This window comes from Protopterus annectens, chromosome 1.part0 (genome assembly GCF_019279795.1).
Source record: "Protopterus annectens isolate FY-2018-M chromosome 1.part0, PAN1.0, whole genome shotgun sequence".
Taxonomy (NCBI): Eukaryota; Metazoa; Chordata; order Ceratodontiformes; family Protopteridae; genus Protopterus; species Protopterus annectens.
Window position 1 is genome coordinate 756122773 of NC_056725.1, and position 19506 is coordinate 756142278.

The 19506-nt window shown below is 39.8% G+C and overlaps 2 protein-coding genes across 2 annotated transcripts in view; one reads left to right on the forward strand and one right to left on the reverse strand.

Moving 5' to 3' along the window:
* The window catches only part of EXOSC5 (exosome component 5), a 1116451-nt gene extending 1099503 nt beyond the window's left edge, over positions 1 to 16948 (reverse strand). The window contains exon 1 of the mRNA XM_044062741.1: positions 16695 to 16948. Coding sequence (XP_043918676.1) covers positions 16695 to 16800 — 106 coding nt within the window. The 5' untranslated portion in view covers positions 16801 to 16948. The remainder of the gene's footprint in view (positions 1 to 16694) is intronic.
* A 731-nt stretch (positions 16949 to 17679) lies between these two features.
* Positions 17680 to 19506, forward strand: part of BCKDHA (branched chain keto acid dehydrogenase E1 subunit alpha) — a 521678-nt gene continuing 519851 nt past the window's right edge. The window contains exon 1 of the mRNA XM_044062764.1: positions 17680 to 18188. Coding sequence (XP_043918699.1) covers positions 18075 to 18188 — 114 coding nt within the window. The 5' untranslated portion in view covers positions 17680 to 18074. The remainder of the gene's footprint in view (positions 18189 to 19506) is intronic.

The window sequence follows — 19506 nt, forward strand, 5'->3', positions numbered from 1 at the left end:
CCCAAGGCTCCATATTAGGTCCCCTCCTCTTTAACATATTCATAAATAATTTCCGTAACTCTATCCCATTCTCAAACATTATCTAATATGCAGATGACTCAACTATTATCTGCTCGGCCTCATCTATCCCTACACTCCTCAAGCTTACTCAAGACGCTTTTCTAACCACAGAGCAATGGATGAAAAGAAACCACCTAGCACTAAACGCCTCTAAAACCAAATTAATGGTGTTCACCCCCTCTAAAGTCACCTATTTCGATAGTAACACATTCTCTATTACTAGTCAAAACAACAACACACCTCTGGAACTGGTCTCAGAGACCAAATTACTTGGGTGTCCAAATTGATAACCAGCTCAAATTCAACTCCCATATACAACTAAATATAAAAAAAAAAAAAACATCCAAAACTTGGTATGCTCTATCGGCAAAAGCACTACCTTACACCTGCTACTACAATCACTCTACTTCCTTTCTTATCCCCTCACTTCTCTATGGAGCACCACTTCTAACTAACACAGTCCTCTCTGAAAACACAACTCTCCTCCTGCTACAACAAAATCGCCAAGTTCGCTACCAGCCACAAGTCCTCCACCCACCCTGTTCCTCTCTCCAACAACTACATTGGCTAGAACTACCCAAGCATCTCACCTATACTCAACTAACTCTTGCACACAAGCTAATTTTCAACCCCTCCCTCTGTCCCTCCCTGTCTTCTACCTTGAAAATGCATCTACCCAATAGAGTATTAAGGTCTAACAACCAAAATCTATTAGAAGTCTACAAACAAACTCGTCCCCCAGACAAAAATATTCTATCACATGGTTTAGCATGCCTCTGGAACTCCCTACCTCCATCAATTCGTATCACCTCCAACCATATTACTTTCAAAAAAATCTTTTCATTCATACCTAGTATCCCAGTGGGAATGCTCTTGCTCCCACCCCACATAACTAACACTGGTAATTTCCATCTTCCTTTCCTTCCCCTATTTACACCTGCAATATTCCCTTAGAATTCCTCCTATCTCATACACTCTTAGTGTTATTGTATCCACTAGAATACACTACGCTGTAACCCTTACGTGTAGGATTGCTGATATGTAACTGTACTTCTCATTAATTACTTTGCAACATTCCTTCTTTGTTTTACCACCTGTAGGCTACTTCACTAGTTTGTATTATTTGTAAAAGTTTCATCTCTAGTTTGTATTAGCTGTAATGTTTCCTCTACTACTTTGTAATTTTTGTTTGAATCTTTTACTCTTGTATAATTATCATGTTTAACCTATTGTAACTTTGATTGTTTGGAGCTTTTCTTCCCAGGACTCCACTGAAAACGGGTTCTTCTTGGCCCAGTGGACTATCCTGGTAAACCAACTGCAAATAAAATAAAATAAATAAATAAATAAATTTGTTCGAACTCCGACTTTCATTTGTGAAATTATTGTCCAAAGCATTACTGCTCCTTCCTCCATTTATAACTGAACAGACTTGCTGGCTAAGCTGACCACCAAGCTTAGTAAGAGTACTCACAGAGGTAGACAATTCCACAACCATTTTGTGATAGTCTCTTTCAGTTGGTGTGCTGCTACCCTGGTCTCCTTCCATCATAAACTCAGAATAGGTCCACAGAACAACAACCAGGAACAAAACCTCGTAGCTTCACACTTTTATCCAAAATCTTGAGCACTTTCATCCAGGTATCTCTGACTTCATCAGAATGCTAAAACAATCTACAGGCATGTTTAAATACTATAAAACTTTCAAAGTCAAACCCCACACAGTCAAACCAACAGTGATTTCATGCTGAGAAAAGCTACTAAGATTGGTCAAATCCATGAAATTACAGAAAGGCACACAAGTATGCTTGCAAGTGATAATAGCATGATTTCAGCAGGCACCAGAGCAAATGTAAACAGCATACAACATGTGGCTAGCAGAAGCAGGCCTAAGCTCATGGCACCTGCCACTTCTGCAACCCCCCCCCAGGTAAAACCCATAGTTTTCCAGCAAGTTCTAAGAAAAGGACATGCTCAGTGCAGTACAAAGGTGAGTAAGCAAAACCCATATCCAACTTTATTGTTAACTGTAGCAATTATGGTGCCAATCAGGAGTCTAAGAGAGAAAAATACTTAGCATTTGGTCAGCAATGCCACAAGTGTAAAGAAATGCAGCCATTTTCAAAAGTTTTGCAAATCAAGTAAACCTCACACAGTTATTAACAGGGGTCACTTGAAAAAGCAAGTTGATCATATAGAGAGCTGCAATTCTACTTTCTACGTAGATCGTGCATCAGTAATTGGTGAAAAGGCTGATGCAGTAAATTTTGTTGGCAATGAATGAAGTGTTTTGTACTGTCCAGATCAATAGTAAATCCACCGAGCTTAAAGCAGACACTGGCTCAAAGTGTAATTTTATGTCAGCAGACAAATTTGCTACATCAAAATCTAATGAACAACTCAGTGTGGCTAGTTGTGTGAAACTTTATGGAAGTGAACAAATTCAAACCGAAGGCTCGGTAGTGCTCATGTTGTCATTTGACTAAGAACTATTACAGCTTGTTATTCTATGTAGTCGGAAGACCTGTGCAGTCATTACTGGGTCTCAGACAGTTTGAGAATGAATTTGCTTTCTTTTACCAAAAGACGTTCATCATATAAGCACATATCCTAGTTCCAGTTTTACTAAAAAGATATTTTCCCTCCAGTTGTATATTCCACGAAGTTAGACCCAGAGGTCAGTCCTGTGGTCAGACCAGCAAGAAAAGTTCCGACAGCTATGCAAAATAAAGTTAAAAGTTGGATAAAATGGTGCAAGGTGTAATTTGTCCAGTTGCAGAGCCAACTGAATAGCTGTCGTCCATGGCAACAGCCCACAAAAAAGCTCAGACAAAATCAGAATATGTACTGACCCAAGAGGTTTGAATAAAGCAATAAAAGAGACTCCATTATCCAATGCGTACAGTTGAGGAAGTCACAGCCCTAATACCAAATGCTACTGTTTTTTCTTTACTGGATGCAAAAAGTTCATTTATGCAAGTGATGCTTGATCGCAAATCCTCATTACCAACTACTTTCAGTGCCCCATTTGGCACATATAGATTCCTCAGGATGCCATTTGATATAAATTCTGCAAGTGAAGTCTTTTTAGCATGCAATGGAGCAAATTTTTTCATGTTACCCTTGTGCCATAATAACAGATGACGTATTGGTTGGAGGCAATCGTGAAGTAGAGCATGACAGAAACCTTCAGAAAGTTCTAGACAGAGCACGTGAAGTGAACTTAAAGCTCAATCCTCTGAAGTGCGAATTCAGACTACTGTAAGTTACATATGCAGGTCATTTATTTACTGGCATGCGACCAGACCAGCCCAAGCACGCAGCCATTCTTGGGATGCCAGCACTAGATAATGTTCAGGCTCTACAACATTTTCTTGGTATGGTCAACTATTTAGGCAAGTTTATACCAGACTTCAGTGAGCTGACAGCACCTTTGAGAGAGCTGACACCCAAAATATTACATGGTCTTAGTTGGAACAGCACCAGAAGGGATTTGAAGACATTAAGCAGAAAAATGCCACCCCACCTACATTAAGATACTATGATGTCAATAAACCAGTAACGCTTTCCTGTGATGCTTCAAAATTTACCCAAACTAAAATGTAATGTGCTCAAACTGAGAAAGAACTTTTAGTAACAGTCTTTACAAGTTCAAAGTTCCATGACAATATCTATGGTCGAGCTATTCAGATTGAACCTGATCACCAATCTCTAGTTACTATTCCAAAGAAGCCTATGCATTCAGCTCCAGCGGGATTACAAAGAATGATGCTCAAATTGCAAAAGTAAAACTTCAAAATGGTCTACACAAAAGGCAAACTTCTTTATCTGGCTAATACCTTATTCTGTTGTATTTCTGATCAATCTGAACAGCTTCATGCAGAGAATTTTGACACTGATGTCATGAAAGTGCATAATTTTTCTACCACGAGACATTATGAGCTGAGAGATCATACAAAGACTAATCCTGTTTTGCAAAAGCTCAACTACATTAATGTTAGATGGTCGTCAAAGTAATCTAGTGTACCACCTGAAATGTAAACTTATTTTCCTTACAGAGATGAGATGTTGATGGAAGACGGCATTATTTTCAAAGGTCCTACAACTGTTGTTCCTACTTCCTTACAACATAAATATATCCAGATTTTGCATCAAGGTCACCCGGGTTCCAAATCTACCAAAAGAAGGGAGAGAGAACTAGTATTCTGGCCTTCTCTAATAAAAAAACATTGATAAAGTACTTTCTTCTTGTTCAGTATGCAATAGTACTAAATCGCATTTGCAAAAAGAAACTTCAGCTAAGTCAAGTTCCTGAACTACCTTGGTCAACAATAGCCACCAATATATTCGAGTGAACTATAAGCATTATTCAGTGTTGGTAGACTCTCATTCAAATTGGTTTGAGATTGATTTAATACCTAATCTAACATCCACTGCTGTTATCACCAAGTTGAAATGTCATTTCTCAGTCCATGGTAGTCAGCACAAAGTTATTTCGGACAATGCTACCCAATTTACCAGCGAGTTGTTTTAGAAATTTACAAAAGAATGGGACTTTGTACATGTTACTAGTAGTCCAGAATATCCACAGTCAAATGGGCTAGCTGAATGTGCAGTATAGAGTGCAAAGCAATTACTTCAGAGGTCACAGTGTGATACCATTTTTTTAAATTTACTTAATCTCAGAAACATACCCCGTGATGATATACTTGGCTTGCCTCCTCAGAGACTTCTATCTAGGCAAATCAGAACAACATTGCGTATTAGTTCCAGTTTGTTGAGGCCTAAAGCTAACAACAGAACAACTAGAGCCCAATTATTCAGAAAGTGTTCTTAAGTCCAGGTATGACAAATAGAGCAGATTTCTTTGTCTGTTGAAAGAAAGAGAGGCAGTGAGGACACAAGTGGTGAAAGGTTTCGGCCGGATTAGTCAAGTAATAGGTATATGAGCCAAGATCCTACTTCATAGAATCTGAGGGTATGGAGGACAGGAGAAATCGCAGACATCTTCCGGTACCAGAATCGATATAGCAGCATTGTTTCTGTGATACAGACTAGATCTCAGAGCAATTGAATGTTCATGTTGCAGAACATGTTTTAACTTCTACTTCCATTCTTGAAGTCCCTAAAGTTGAACATTCAGCAGAGACCGTCCCAGTTGTTAGACCCAATTCAAATCGTGCGACAATAGAAATTAGGTCGTACTTCCAGATCCAATATGAAATACACAGCAACCTGGACACAATTATCTACATGTATTTAGTTCTGTTTACTTGCATAACACAGAATTATTTAAATTGACTGCATGTCAATCAAAGAGGGAGAAGGTAGAATAGTGTGCGTGTTGTATGTTTAAGAAGTGTTTCAAGAACAGCACATGCATATAAATAGCAAGCACGTGCTAGCTTCAGTGCCATTTTGACAGTGCAGCCAGAGAGTGATCATGTATGGCTGTAATAGCTAGTTTGCTTATATGTTTATCTAAGTTAAAGTTATTAAGCCTCAATGCTGATGCATTTGTACATAATAAAGCTGCTTGAACAGAACCTGCAAAGACTTGTCTATTCTATCCTGACTGGACGAGTGACAGGGTTGTTGTACTGAAGTATTATTAGCCTCTCCTGGAAATCAGTGTGCATACATGAATGTGAAATAAACTGCCAAACAGGTAATGTTGATGGTATTATAGTACTACAGAAGCAGGAAGGGATGGTGGCAATGAAGTATCATTATCTCCTCCTGGCAATCACTCTGTACAAAATAATGTGAAACAGTGTAAGCCAAGTGTCAGTTAGTATTGACAATATGGCACTACAAGGTTCATAGGTTGGTACTAGGCTATCAGCCTTAGGGCCTATACAAGCCTAGCCATAACAATTCCCTGGCTATTTCCTCCCACATTATTTACTTTCCTGGACCCCTGTCTAGCAGGGCGACTGACGTGATCCCTGGGGTGAATTTCCTTTCTCCCATCCAATCGTCAAGGTTCCTCTTGAAGAGGTCCAAAGAGGCACTCTGCTTGACATGAGCCAAGATCCTACTTCATAGCACAGGGAATATAATCCTTGGGAGGCATTGGTCATAACTCTGTTTTCCAGCTGTACAGTGTGAAGCTTATCTGGATAGGTCAAGTATTTATCAAAGAACTGCAATACACATCTGCCACATTCATTTAACATTGATCCCTGACAGCATTACTGGCAAAAACTGGTGAGCTCCAGTTAATTTTTGTTAAGAGACAAAAGACATTTGCCTTGCCACCAATTGTTTCCTCTGTGCCACATATTAAAGATCCTAATACTGGGCTGTGTATGACCACAGAGGGATACAGGAGTGAAACCTCTTTGTAGCTGATCACCACAGGATTCTTTTCAATCTGGGGCTAACTATAAGTTCACAAGCTTGTGATCTACCAAACCCGGGGACTCTAGGTGACCCACTGTCATGCTATGAATCAACTCTTCAGAGATGGAGCTTCACGAAGTTGGCCAAACAAGGGTAAAAGCTGAAATGCAAACAAAGGAAGATGAGCTTTCTGTAGGGCAAGCTATTTTCATGGACATAATTTGGCATTCCACCGCTTGAAAAACTGCAGTAAAACTACTGAGCTTCTAATACCTGCTGTGGCAAACCTTTCTCATACAACACTTCGTCTGTGGACAAGAAGTAAAAGTCTGCCCAGTCTTGCTCTGTGAAAGTCCACTTTTCAGCAGATACACTTGCCCATATTAAGAACCAACTCCCCCAGTGATACCACTAAGTACGAGTTTGACCAGGTGAAGAAGCCTCCAAAATTTCTACTGTGTCAGGTTCAATTATATTACAAGTAAAGAGCTGATGTGAGTCATTTCAAAACTTTATCTAAGCAGCTGCAGCCTACACAAGCAAATCCTCCCAAGTGACTATCTAGCTTTGTGTCTTTCAGTCCAGTTATTCTTTAGAACATGGTATCTCCTCTTTGGAATAAGGTTTTTCATAAACATTAACACAGACTAAAAGAACCCCATCCTTAAGACACCAAACTTCAAATAATCATTCAACGCTGTATCACCACCCTCTCTCAAAACCCTCCTTTTGCTAGGTAAGAAGAACAAAGTAGCGCATGTAGAGTTGAAATCCCATCCTTTATGGTAGTTTCCATTACATTTCTATCAGTTAAGATTTTTATTCCAACACTGCAATCAAAATGCCCACTAAACGAAGTTAATGCCTTCAAAGTGGTAAGGGATCAATGGTTACAGTCTCTCCTAGCCCTTTCAGAGTTCTCTTCTGCATTCAACACCCTGGACTAGTTTGTTCTCCTCTTCTGGGTATTTCTCAAGTGCCGCTGAAAGTTGAATGGGGATGGCAGTTGTTAGAAAAATATATAATAGTAATATGCATGCTTAGTGCATTCACGGTTTAAAAGGGTTAATACATTTATTCTGTTCACACTGCATGAATCTGCACAGCTATTAGAAACTTAAGAGACATTTCATTTCTGCTTATGCCATGAGAAAGTATGCAGCTGCTAGAAGCTTTGATAAAGAAAACAATAGATGCTTGAAAGTTTAAACCATAGTCAGCATTACTTGTACCAAAGCTAGAAATGTACCTTGAATCTAGACAAAATGTAACATGGTATTAGAACTCCACAATTGAATTGAAAAGCTATGGTAGGCTAAAATAAGCCCAAGGCCAGGTCGTTTTTCTCAAAATGTTTTGTAAGACAGCAAATAATCTGACCAAGTCAGCAATAAGTCTGGTAACATTTTCTGTAAAACATACAGAAAGCTGTGTCTAACTACATCAGCAATAGAATAGTAACATTTTGTGTGTGACATGAAGAGAACTGTATAAGAATAATATATCACCAAAGAGCTAGACAAATCCTGTACCTACATGCTTTGTCTCCTTGATGCAAGTAATAAAGGGTGCCTTGCTTGAACCAACGTGCATTGGTCTTTGAAGTTTTTTCCTTTTACAGATTGGTCCTTCGGACCGGAACCCTCTCTTCACCTCGGATCAGATGGCCAGGTGGTTGAAACCGTATGGGGAAGAAACCAAATCGGTTCTGGAAAGTCCTCCGACTGAATTGTTGTTCAAAAGAGGCCAGCTACTTTCTGATCTGTGACTGAAGGACGGGTCTCTGCGAATTGATGATCAATCACGTGGGCTCAGGTAAGGTGAATCTACTTTTTTCTGTTTTCTGTTTTAGATCAGGGACTAGATGTGTATTGTTTTTGTCAGACTGTATTTTTTCTTACAAGTCAGGGACAAAAAAGATTACTGTCTTGTCACAGACACAGATCAGGAGAAACAGAATAAGTAGGCAGTCATTCTGAAGAGACTATAACAAAATCCGTGGTACCATGTTAAAAATTAAGAGAAGTTACGTAACGATCAAAGGGTAAAACAAAATGGGTAATAATTGCACAAAAAGACCCCAAAACCCGCCGTTAACGGAAGCCGCAAAATATATGCAGTCGCAACATGCCGACAATATTAGATATTATTCAAAATGGGTTAATAAATACGAATTTGACAGAAAATTAGAAAAATCCTCGCTTATCAAACTTATCAAACAGCTCAAAAACGATTCCAAAGGTCGGGTAAAAAAGCAACGTCGATTAGGAATTCCTCAGGCACACAGGTGGCTGGAGGAAGTAAACCGTAGGGAACAAAAGAACAAAGATTCAAAAGCAAAGTTTTTAGATAAGGAAGACAATTACTTAGTAATAGCATCAGCACATCCGCCTCCCTTACTAGAATATGAAGCAAGTGAACAGATTAGTCCACCCCGACTATATCCTGTGGTCACTGAAGATAGAGATATTGTGAAACTAAAACTGATGAAAATTAGAGATCCCATTGGGACCAGGTCCCGAACAAAGGCAGGTAACTCAGAAGAAGGCATTGAGTTATGGCAAATAGTTAAAAATTCACGATCTATAAGTGAAGAAGAAATATGCCCACTTATAGAAGTACCCAATCCTCAGGCAAGTCAAGACAATCTGGACCCAACTATCTTACTGTATAGACCTTGGACTCCGGAAGATATCCGGAAAGCCACTGAGGGAATTCCCCACCAAAGGTTAATTTTAGAAAATTCTCAGAAGATTTACAAGGAATGAGGTTGAGTTATAACTTAAATGAAGAAGAGATAGAAAAAGTAGTTAGACAAATTGTAGGGCCAGATTGGTACATGATTAGTGGGAACTGGAATCCCCGTGAAGCTGCACAAAGACCCCTCCCACATAGCAGCGCAGAATTAGACACCAGAGTAAAAGGTCTTACAGACCGCATCTCTGAAAAATGGAAACCTAGGGCAGACTGGACTTGCATTAATCAATGCATCCAACAAGAAGGTGAAACAATTGACTGGTACTATGCCAGATTGTTAGAATGTTTTAATAACCACTGTGGAATGCAGGTTCCTGAAGATCAAACACAAGATTCCCCATATGAACAGCAGTTAAAGAATGCATTTTTAAAGGGCAGTAGTGCACCTATAAGCAGTTTTATTACAAAACACATGGTAGACCATCGTACAAGCAGGTTACAATAATTACTTGAATATGCTAGGCATGCCGAAAGGCATTTTAATAGCAAAAAGAAAAAGAAAGCCCAAGTATTTTCTGTAGAAGATGGAGCAGAAGTTTATGTAGTACAGTCTGGGAAAAACGCGCAGGGAAACAAGCAATCTGATCAGCGATCGACTTTGAAGGACGAAAGAAAAGGGGAGAATGTTTTAAATGCGGTAAAAAGGGACATTTGGCAAGGGATTGCAAGAAAAACAAGAAGGCAACAATGGAAGACAAGGAGGGTGAGGACTGACTATATGGTAGTCAGGAATCACTAGAAGGGACTAGCAAAGAAAGGACAAATGAGAATGTGATAGAGGGAGTGCAGGAAGTTAGTGACAATGAAGAAAATTAAATATTAGACCTAGCTTTATTGAGCCTGGAGATCTATTTAGCAGACACGAAACCAGAAGTTACACTCTTGGTAGAAGGGAGGGAAGTCAAACTTGTGTGTGACTCAGGGGCATCACGAACTCTGATACACCCCTCCAACTGCCAGAAAACACAGAGTCACCTGATTACATACTGGTCAAAGCTGCTAAAGGACAGCTGTATCGGGAGCCTCTCTCCCGTAACATCGCAATAACTGATCCAGTTTCAGGATTGACACAGAGAAGCAAAATTGTAGTTTCTGCAAAATGCCCAGTAAATCTCTTGGGCAGAGACCTCATGCAGCTATTTGGTATAGCAGTAGTCCCAACCATACAGGATATGGTAGCACAGTGACAAACTAACACTTTTGTAGTGCAATTGGAGGGTGAAATGTTTTATTGGTACAGCCAGAACTTGGTTACGACTGGTCCAAGGACTGTAGAGTTAATAAATGTAGCCATCAGTAAGTTCCCCTCCATTGACATTGATAAACAACACCTGTTGCACTGTACCCTGTATTATTGTAACATACCAGGACCTGATAAGGAATATGAGCAAGAATTATTTAAGAATCATGAAAAAAAGATTGATATTGCGTAACCTGTACTGGGACACAGAAGGGAACAGCGTAGCCAGCTGCTCATTGCCCCAGGAGTTCTTTGCACTTTATAAATCTAATCGGTTACCACATGTTAGCTTAACCAAAAACAGAAATATAGAACGGGCAGACCTAGGAGAAAAAGACAGAACTAGAACTGTCAGAACAAGGAATACAAGTACAAAAGTTGAATTGGATAACTCAGACCAACCCAGCTGTGCACTTGCAGTCTGGCGTGGACAGCTGACTGACACTCCTGTTAAAGGAGGAAAAAAATGCCTTACGAAATATACCAGAGACTCTCTGGTCAACAGGGAAAAGGATTCATTCGTACAGCGGGACCAGTTACTATCACGCCAAAGTCAGCATTCAGACCACCAAAAAGACAGTATCCCTTAAGAAAAGATGCAGAGGCAGGAATAAAGGCTATTATAGCAGCCTTACTTAAAGCAGGGATACTAGTAGAATCTCCCGATTCACCATGTAACACACCCTTATTTCCAGTTAAAAAGGCCAATAGAAAATGGCGTATGGTCCAAGATTTACAAGCTGTAAATGATGCGGTAATACCAAGGGCACCCACGGTGTCAGACCCACACACCCTGTTGAATGATTTGAAACCTCAACAAAAGTATTTTTCTGTGGTAGACATCAGCAATGCGTTCTTTTCGTTACCGATACACCCTGATAGCCAGTATTGCTTTGCATTTACATTTCAGGGGAAAAGGTGTATATATATGTGGCTATCACAGGGATATTGTGAAAGTCCAACGATATTCTCACAAGAAATGGCAAGCAACTTGGCGGGATTCACCCCACGAAGAAGCAGTCAGATTTTACTTTATGTTGATGACATCTTGCTGGCGGCCCCCACCCAGCAGGATTGTAGAGGAGATATCATAGCACTTCTACGACTTTTAGCCACTGAGGGACATAAGGTAAATAAAAATAAACTGCAGCTTTGGAAAAAACAAGTCAAATACCTAGGATATGTAATATCCAAGGAAGGTAGAACGTTAGATGAGGACAGAAATAGCAATTTTGCAAGCACCAAAACCCACTACCAAGAAGGAAATGATGTCCTTCCTGGGTACAACTAATTTTTGCCGGAGCTGGATTCCAAACTATGCCTTGGAATTTGCACCTCTGACAGACCTTATATATAAGAAGCCTATGGCAACGCAGGACTTGTTATAATGGACACCAGAGGCAGAATCTGCCTTCTGTAAACTAAAGCAGTTAATAGCATCCTCATTAGTTCTGGGATTGCCAAACTATCATAAACGTTTTTTCCAAACTGTAGATTGTAAGCAGGGTTACATGACATCAGTGTTAACACAACAGCATGGGGATAAGCAACGCCCCATTGCTTACTACTCATCACAACTAGACCCAGTGGCACGGTCCTTACCCCACTGTGTACAAGCAGTAGTTGCAGCTGCAATGGCAGTACAGGCTTCAGCCTCACTAGTTGTGTTCCACCCTCTCACTTTGAGAGTACCTCATGCAGTCGCAATTATTTTTCTACAAGAAAAGGTGGCATATCTTTCCCCTGTGAGGCATCTTTCCTGTATGACTATATTGTTGAGCCAACCTCATATGACAATTGAATGATGCACGACTTTAAACCCCTCTACTCTGCTCCCGACCCCTGCAGACAGCACACCGCACCGCTGCCTGTGGGTAATTGAGCAAAAGACACTACCTAGAAAAGATCTCACGGATGTCCCCTTGGATGATGCCGAGGTGACATACTACGTGGATGGCTCGTGCAAAAGGGGTCCTGCAGAACAGAACCTAGTAGGATATGCAGTAGTCTCTGATACTGGGATTACAGAAACAAAACATTTACCACACAACTTATCTGCACAGGCAGCAGAATTATGCCCTGACATGGGCATGTACCTTAACAAAGGGTAAATGTGTAAACATTTTTACTGATAGCCAGTACGCTTTTTCTACTGTACATGTTTTTGCGCAACAGTGGAAAAACTGAGGAATGATAACATCTACTGGCAAACCTATAAATCATGCGCAGTTTATTTTAGATATTTTAAAATCTATTCAGTTACCTCAGAAAGTAGCCATTTGCAAATGCACAGCTCATACCAAGCAACAAGATAGGATTTCAAAAGGTAATGCGAGAGCTGATACAGCTGCAAAACAAGCAGCCACAAAAGTATTTCTTTTAAACGAGGAATTACAACCCTCTGAAACTTTAGATCTAAATACGTTAAAAACAATGCAGACACACACTACGCAAGCTGAAAAACAGCGATGGATAAAACGAGGAGCAATCCTCGAAAAGGGGCTGTACATCTCTAGAGAGGGAAAAACGATACTACCCTCTAATTTGTTTCGCTATGCAGCTTTGTTGAGTCATGGGTAGTGCCATGTCTCAACAGGGGGGGTGGTACAGCTGGTGAACCAGGTGTTCACAACGTACAGATTTACAAACTACTCTAAAAAAAAATTTGTTTGATGTGTCAGATTTGTAACAAACATCATGCACAGGGGGCGATAAAGCCCAAGCAAGGGAGTTTCCCTACACCACCATACCAGTTTCACACTATTTGTATGGATTTCATAGAATTGAACAAATGTGAAAATAAGAAGTATTGTCTTGTTATTGTAGATATGTTTTCCAGATGGGTGGAAGCCTTTCCAACCAAAAATCCAGATGCAGCTATGGTGGCAAAAGTACTTGTCAAGGAAATCATTCCTAGGTTTGGTATTCCGGAAAGAATCTACAGTGACAATGGTATACACTTTGTAAATCAAAACATGCAGCAGCCGAGTAAGCATTTTGGTATTTCTTGAAAAAATCATTGTGCATACCATCCGCAATCTGCAGGGCTAGTTGAAAGGCATAATGGTATACTAAAAAACAAATTGAGAAAATTAATAGCTGAAACAGGAAAAACTTCGTTATACTGTTTACCCCTGGCACTGTTGAGCATGAGAACTGTCCCTACAGCAAAAGGATTGAGTCCTTTTGAAAAATTATTTGGAAGGGCTTATTATACACACCAGTGGAAATGTCTCATGTCATCAGACCAGGAAGCTGATTTCACACTAGCTGAAAATATGAAAAAGTTGAGTTCTAAACATCTGTTGCAGTCAAATTCTGTTTCAGATAGAAAACGAACCGAAACATCAGAAGTGGCAGTGACGCCAGGAGACTGGGTGTGGATCAAAAACATCAAGCGAAAAAATTGGAAATCGCCAAGGTGGGAAGGTCCCTAACCAGGTGCTTCTTTCGACAACCACTGCAGTCAAGATAGCAGAACAAGCTTTGTGGATACACCTGACGCACTGCAAGCTGGTTAAGAACTTTGAGTTGGACAAAAATCTTACCTCTCCATCGGGGCCCTCAGCATAAAATCTGGCTACAAAGGGGGGTCAGATCAATAGGACTGATCCGTCTCAACCCCAGTGAAGAAACCATTGGTGCTGAAGGTCCTATTAGGTCAGAGAGTAAGAGCACGTGTCCAAGGATGACTGAATCCAGTAAGATCCAAATACACCTACTTGGCAGAGTTGGAGTAAACAGAAATGCAGAACAACCGTTTCCTCAAAAGTATTACATAATCATCCTGTTGACTGTACTAGTGACAATAATCTTTTTGTTGTGGCCATTCCTTTTCTCAGCCACACAAATTGAACTGAACAAGCGTGCAGAGTGGAACCTGAACTTTAACACTTACCAGGCAATGAAATATGTGTATGCTGAAACGCTTTACCAACAGCATATGGGGGGTTACTGTTAACTTCAGTTCCCCTAGGAGCCAACAAGACCTGGGAAAACTTAAATTTATAATACATCAGATGTCACATCACAAGATAAAGTAGCATTGCACTTGTCTGTTCGACAGAAGGGAACTGTGTGTTTTTACAAGAATGATACAGTTAAGGTGGGTTGGAGCAATTGCAATGTGACTGTTCCCTATAGATGCTACACTAAACCTGATAACATCGGATCCTATTGCAACACGAGCTACGATTCATTTGTTGAACTGATGCATATTACAATTGGTGAAGTAAAGCATAATGCTGACCTCTATAGACAACTGTCTATAATAGACAAAAAAATGTTTCATGCAGAGCCAGGGCATAGTAAAGGTACTACTAAAGTAGAAGATTGTTACTTTGTATGGTTACCCGAGAACTGGTCCGGCAGTTGTTTTTTGGGGTACCTGGTTCTGGCCATACGACACACAGCAGTTTTACCTCAAGGGAAAATTCGGAATGTTCGAGAAATCAAGAAGCCTGTCAATCGCTGGAAAACCATCATGCTGTGGGCTTAGGGAAAAATGGACCGTCACACATGGACTTGAGTGATACTGTTATATCGTGGGCAGGTGTACTGCCAGCATATGGAGCAACAAAATCAATCTGGGAACTGAGAAAATTGTCTAAGCTTCTCGAAATAATGAGCAATGCAACCTTTTCTGCCCTAGAACTGGTGACTGATGAACTGACTGCCATGAGAACAGTGGTGCTTCAAAACCTGACTTCACCTAGCGGCGGAGAGGGGAAAGCGTGCGCTTTAATCCAGGAGGAGTGCTGTTCATATATTCCTGAACACAAACACGAGATAGACAACCATCTTGAGGTAATTCAGCAGGTGTCAGCCATGACCAAACCAGGACCAAATCCATTGATGGACTTTTTCCAGAAATTGTTGTGGGGGGGGGGGGCAGCATCCTGATGAACATGAGCTTAAACTGAATGACTTTAAGTGCAAATCCTGAGCAGGAAGAGGTTAGGGAAAGAAAAAACTGTTTATGCTTATCTTGAAAGTAGAATACAAGTATTAAAAGGGGGGAATGTTAGAAAAATATATAATAGTAATATGCATGCAAGGTTTAAAAGGGTTAATACATTTATTCTGTTCACACTGCATGAATCTGCACGGCTATTAGAAACTTAACAAGAGACATCTCATTTCTGCTAATGTCATGAAACTTAGAGAGATATTTCATTTCTTATGCCATGAGAAAGTATGCAGCTGCTAGAAGCTTTGATAAAGAAAACAATAGATACTTGAAAGTTTAAACCATAGTCAATATTACTTGTACCAAAGCTAGAAATGTACCTTAAATCTAGACAAAATGTAACACATGTATTAGAACTGCACAATTGAAGAATTGAAAAGCTCAAAATGTTTTGTAAGACAGCAAATAATCTGACCAAATCAGCAATAAGTCTGGTAACATTTTCTGTAGAACATACAGTAAGCTGTGTCTGTCTAACTACTCCAGCAATAGAATAGTAACATTTTCTGTGTGACATGAAGAGAACTGCATAAGAATAACATACTGATCACCAAAGAGCTAGACAAATCCTGTACCTACATGCTTTATCTCCTTGCTGCAAGAAATAAAGGGTGCCTTGTTTGAACCCAAGTGCATTGGTCTTTGAAGTTTTTTCCTTTTACAGCAGTCATACAGGCAACCTCAATGGTAATTTCTACACTCCCCAGCATCTATCAGCGTGGCCATATTTAGTACTGATCATAATAACCTCCACCTGTGTGGGGTCAAATTGCACCACCCCAGGTACTACTATGCCTTCCCATTGTAAGTGCATGCTCCTTTACACCCTTAGTGTGGGCTACCACATTAGTAGTTTGGTGGATGTATGCCCTCCCATACAATATTTTTGTGAACCAACTCTGTCTTCTGTGGGGCCTGTGGCATTGAACGGTCCCAGTCTACCCTCACGGAGGATAAGCATACCCATTCTCACCACACTAGCTACAACAAGTGCCTCAGACACTAACTACACATTTTTTTCTCCAAAATGTAGAAAACTCTCGGAGAATGCGGACCAAAATGAGCAAATGATGGAAAACTGAACAACAACTTCGCCTAGCAAGCTCACTGCACGGTTAGCAAATGACTGTTTATATTTATAAATAAAAAAAACTCTTTTGGAGGAACTGACACGGTTTAATATTACTTACTGAAAATACTCGTTTTAAACTGAATTAACAGTGATGTCTGTATAACCCTGCCTATATGAAACATAGAACTTTTAAAAACTCGAGAATGAGCATTCTTTGTAATGCAGTACTATTGTGTATACACCAACTCTACCTTGAAAGAAAGAAGCAGATCCATCAGGCCGTGATAACAAATTTTGTTCACACCCAAAAGGTCTGAGACAGCTATAATCTGCTGTTATTTCTAGACCCGTCTCCATTTCTTTAATCCTGTAAATGTTTGACAAGACACACGTGACTCACAAGGGGGAACTTTTTAACTAGATACACGCTGCTGAAAAACATTCGGCTTCCGCGGCATTGGTTACTCGTAGCGACCAGGCGTAACTCTTTTGCGTAGTTTCTCTTTTTGAATAGCACAGACAAGTTACGCCCAATGGGATGTTTCATTATTATGCTCCCTCATTGGAAACGCATCTTAAGTAACTAAGTTCCTGAATGCTAAAACTCTGACCCTAACTGCAAATATATCATAGCTCTCAACTTCTCTGTGCAAAAACAATTGGAAAAGAAGACAAAGCCCTCAAACAAGGGGCATTTTAAACATTACTCTGTTCCACTTAAAACAGTTAACAGAACATGTTTTGCATCAATATGCATTTCTGAACTCTAATATTTAGTACGTAACTAACGCTTGTTATTGCTAACTTACTGTAATTTTCGAGTATTTACCTGAACATTAAAAAAAAATGTTTTGAGGAAAAGTGTAAAAATATGAGGCAAAATTGGGCACCTGCCTCGTTTTAAAACTTCTTGTAAATAATTATTTTGTGTCTGTGTGTTTCATTTTCATTATATTGTATAATTTAGTTATACCTTTAATGTTACTTAACTGTTGTCACTATGTATGCAATGCAGATTGACTCTGCAGTTGGTGAGATTTGATAAGTGCAGTACCCAGGCTGAAATCAACATTAAATATGCACATTTAACTAAATAAAGAGTTGAGAGGTATACATAACCATAACACCTGTTAGTTATTTCAGTTCCGCATCGGACGACCAGTAGAAGTGGAAGGCTATAAGTGGCATGTTTTGTAACTACGCTGTTTGCGTAGAGTCTTCCCTTCTTTGCTATAAGTTATCTATTCTGGTTTACCTTTAGTTTGTACTGACATTTTATTGCTGTGTGGGTACATACTCTGGGGATGTCCTTTTTTATTAACACGTTTGTGTTTTTGTAATATAGTTAATAACATAGTAGTAAACGTTAAAATTCCGCAGCGTTTAAACAGACTATTGGATTTAGTCTAAAAGAAAGTAAGACGAGCGTCTAAAACAGTGACAGGACCTCCGCAAGTCGCGTTTCGGTGCCGTACATAATATTCAATTTACTGGAAATGCCTATCTAGCATATTTTAGTTGTAAATGTTGGAGAACAAGCTGTACGTATCACTGATATCCTGTGCTACCTACATTTTGCGATTTCACCGGAACTGCAAACGGGCACTGTAAGGAAGCAACTAACAAGCAACATGGCTTCCGCCGGTGTAATAAAACGGCTTTGCAGAGTTTATTTTTCTAATGTGTACAAAATTCACAGGAAAGCATTTAACATACGTGTAGCCAGAAGAAGCTTCGCTGTTAATGTAAGTTGTATAATACAGATAAGGGTGTCTTAATTTTGTTGCTTATACACCTATATGGGTTTCATCTAGCGGTATAAATGCTACTGTGTATTTATGTATGTGTTTATTTATGCTCCTTAATCCCTAGATATTTGATACAGTCCAGTGCCTCTCATGTCCAGTGATGATGTGTGCTTCGCGAAGTATGTTGTTATTTCCATAGACAACAGCTGTAATAATAAAAATGGCTAAAACAAACAGGATCAAACTACTATTTAGATATTTAACAAAACTACTATTTAGATGTTTAACAAAACTGGACAGTAGTATATGCTCTCTTGTACATAGATTATTATTGTTTTGTTATTATTGTTATATTTAATCCAAAGGAGAAACCAAGGGTAAAGAACGTGGTTTCTGTGTTGTGATTGGTCAGTCGCTGGGGGCGTGGATCCGCAAGACACTTGTATAGAAAGTGGGATGCGTTCACATTTGAAGATAATTTGTACATGCGATCCAATTTACAAAAATTGTGTGACACTGACACTTTGTTAAATTGTTAAGGAGACTCAGTATGCGTTAGGCATAACAACACATCTGATATGAAACCATATCTCTCAACCATCTAGATTTTTGCCGTATGTGTTTGGTCTTTTCGTCATAAGGTGTGTGGCTTTTCTAGCAAATCGCTGAGTATTGAAGTCACTTTAAAATAGGTTCATAGGTAGGTACTAGGCTATTGGCCCTAGGGCCTATATAAGTCTAGCCAAAGGTACCCTGGCTTTCGCCACCCAAGAAAATTATTTTCCTGTGCCACTGTCGAGCAGAGCCACAGAAGTGATCCCCCGGGTGAATTTCCTATCTCCCATCCAATCATCAAGATTTTTCTTGAACAGTGCTAATGAGAAGCTTTGTTTGATATAGATAGGTAGTTTGTTCTAGAGTATGGGAAGTCTCAGGGACAGGAATCTATCCCTCCAGCATGTTCTGTTTATTGTGGTGATGAGGTTTAGGTCCCTAGAGCGTGCAGCTCATAGGGATTGGGATTTCTTTAAGTGGAGCATGTCTAAAAGCTCTGGGTTTGACAGCTTTGTGTGTTAGGCAGAGATCGCCTCTGAGTAGGTGATATGCAACGGAGTAAAGCTGCAGTTTTTTGAGACAGTCTGCATAGGGCATCTCTTTGTAAGGTATTTCTGTGGCCTTTCCAGTTGTTGTAGATGTCTTGTGAGGTACATACCAAAAGGCATTGTACTCTATAACAGGTCTAATGAGTGACGAGAAGAGGGGCACAATGACCTCTTTTTTCCTGGATGAGAAACCTTTTGTGATGAGGTGTGCC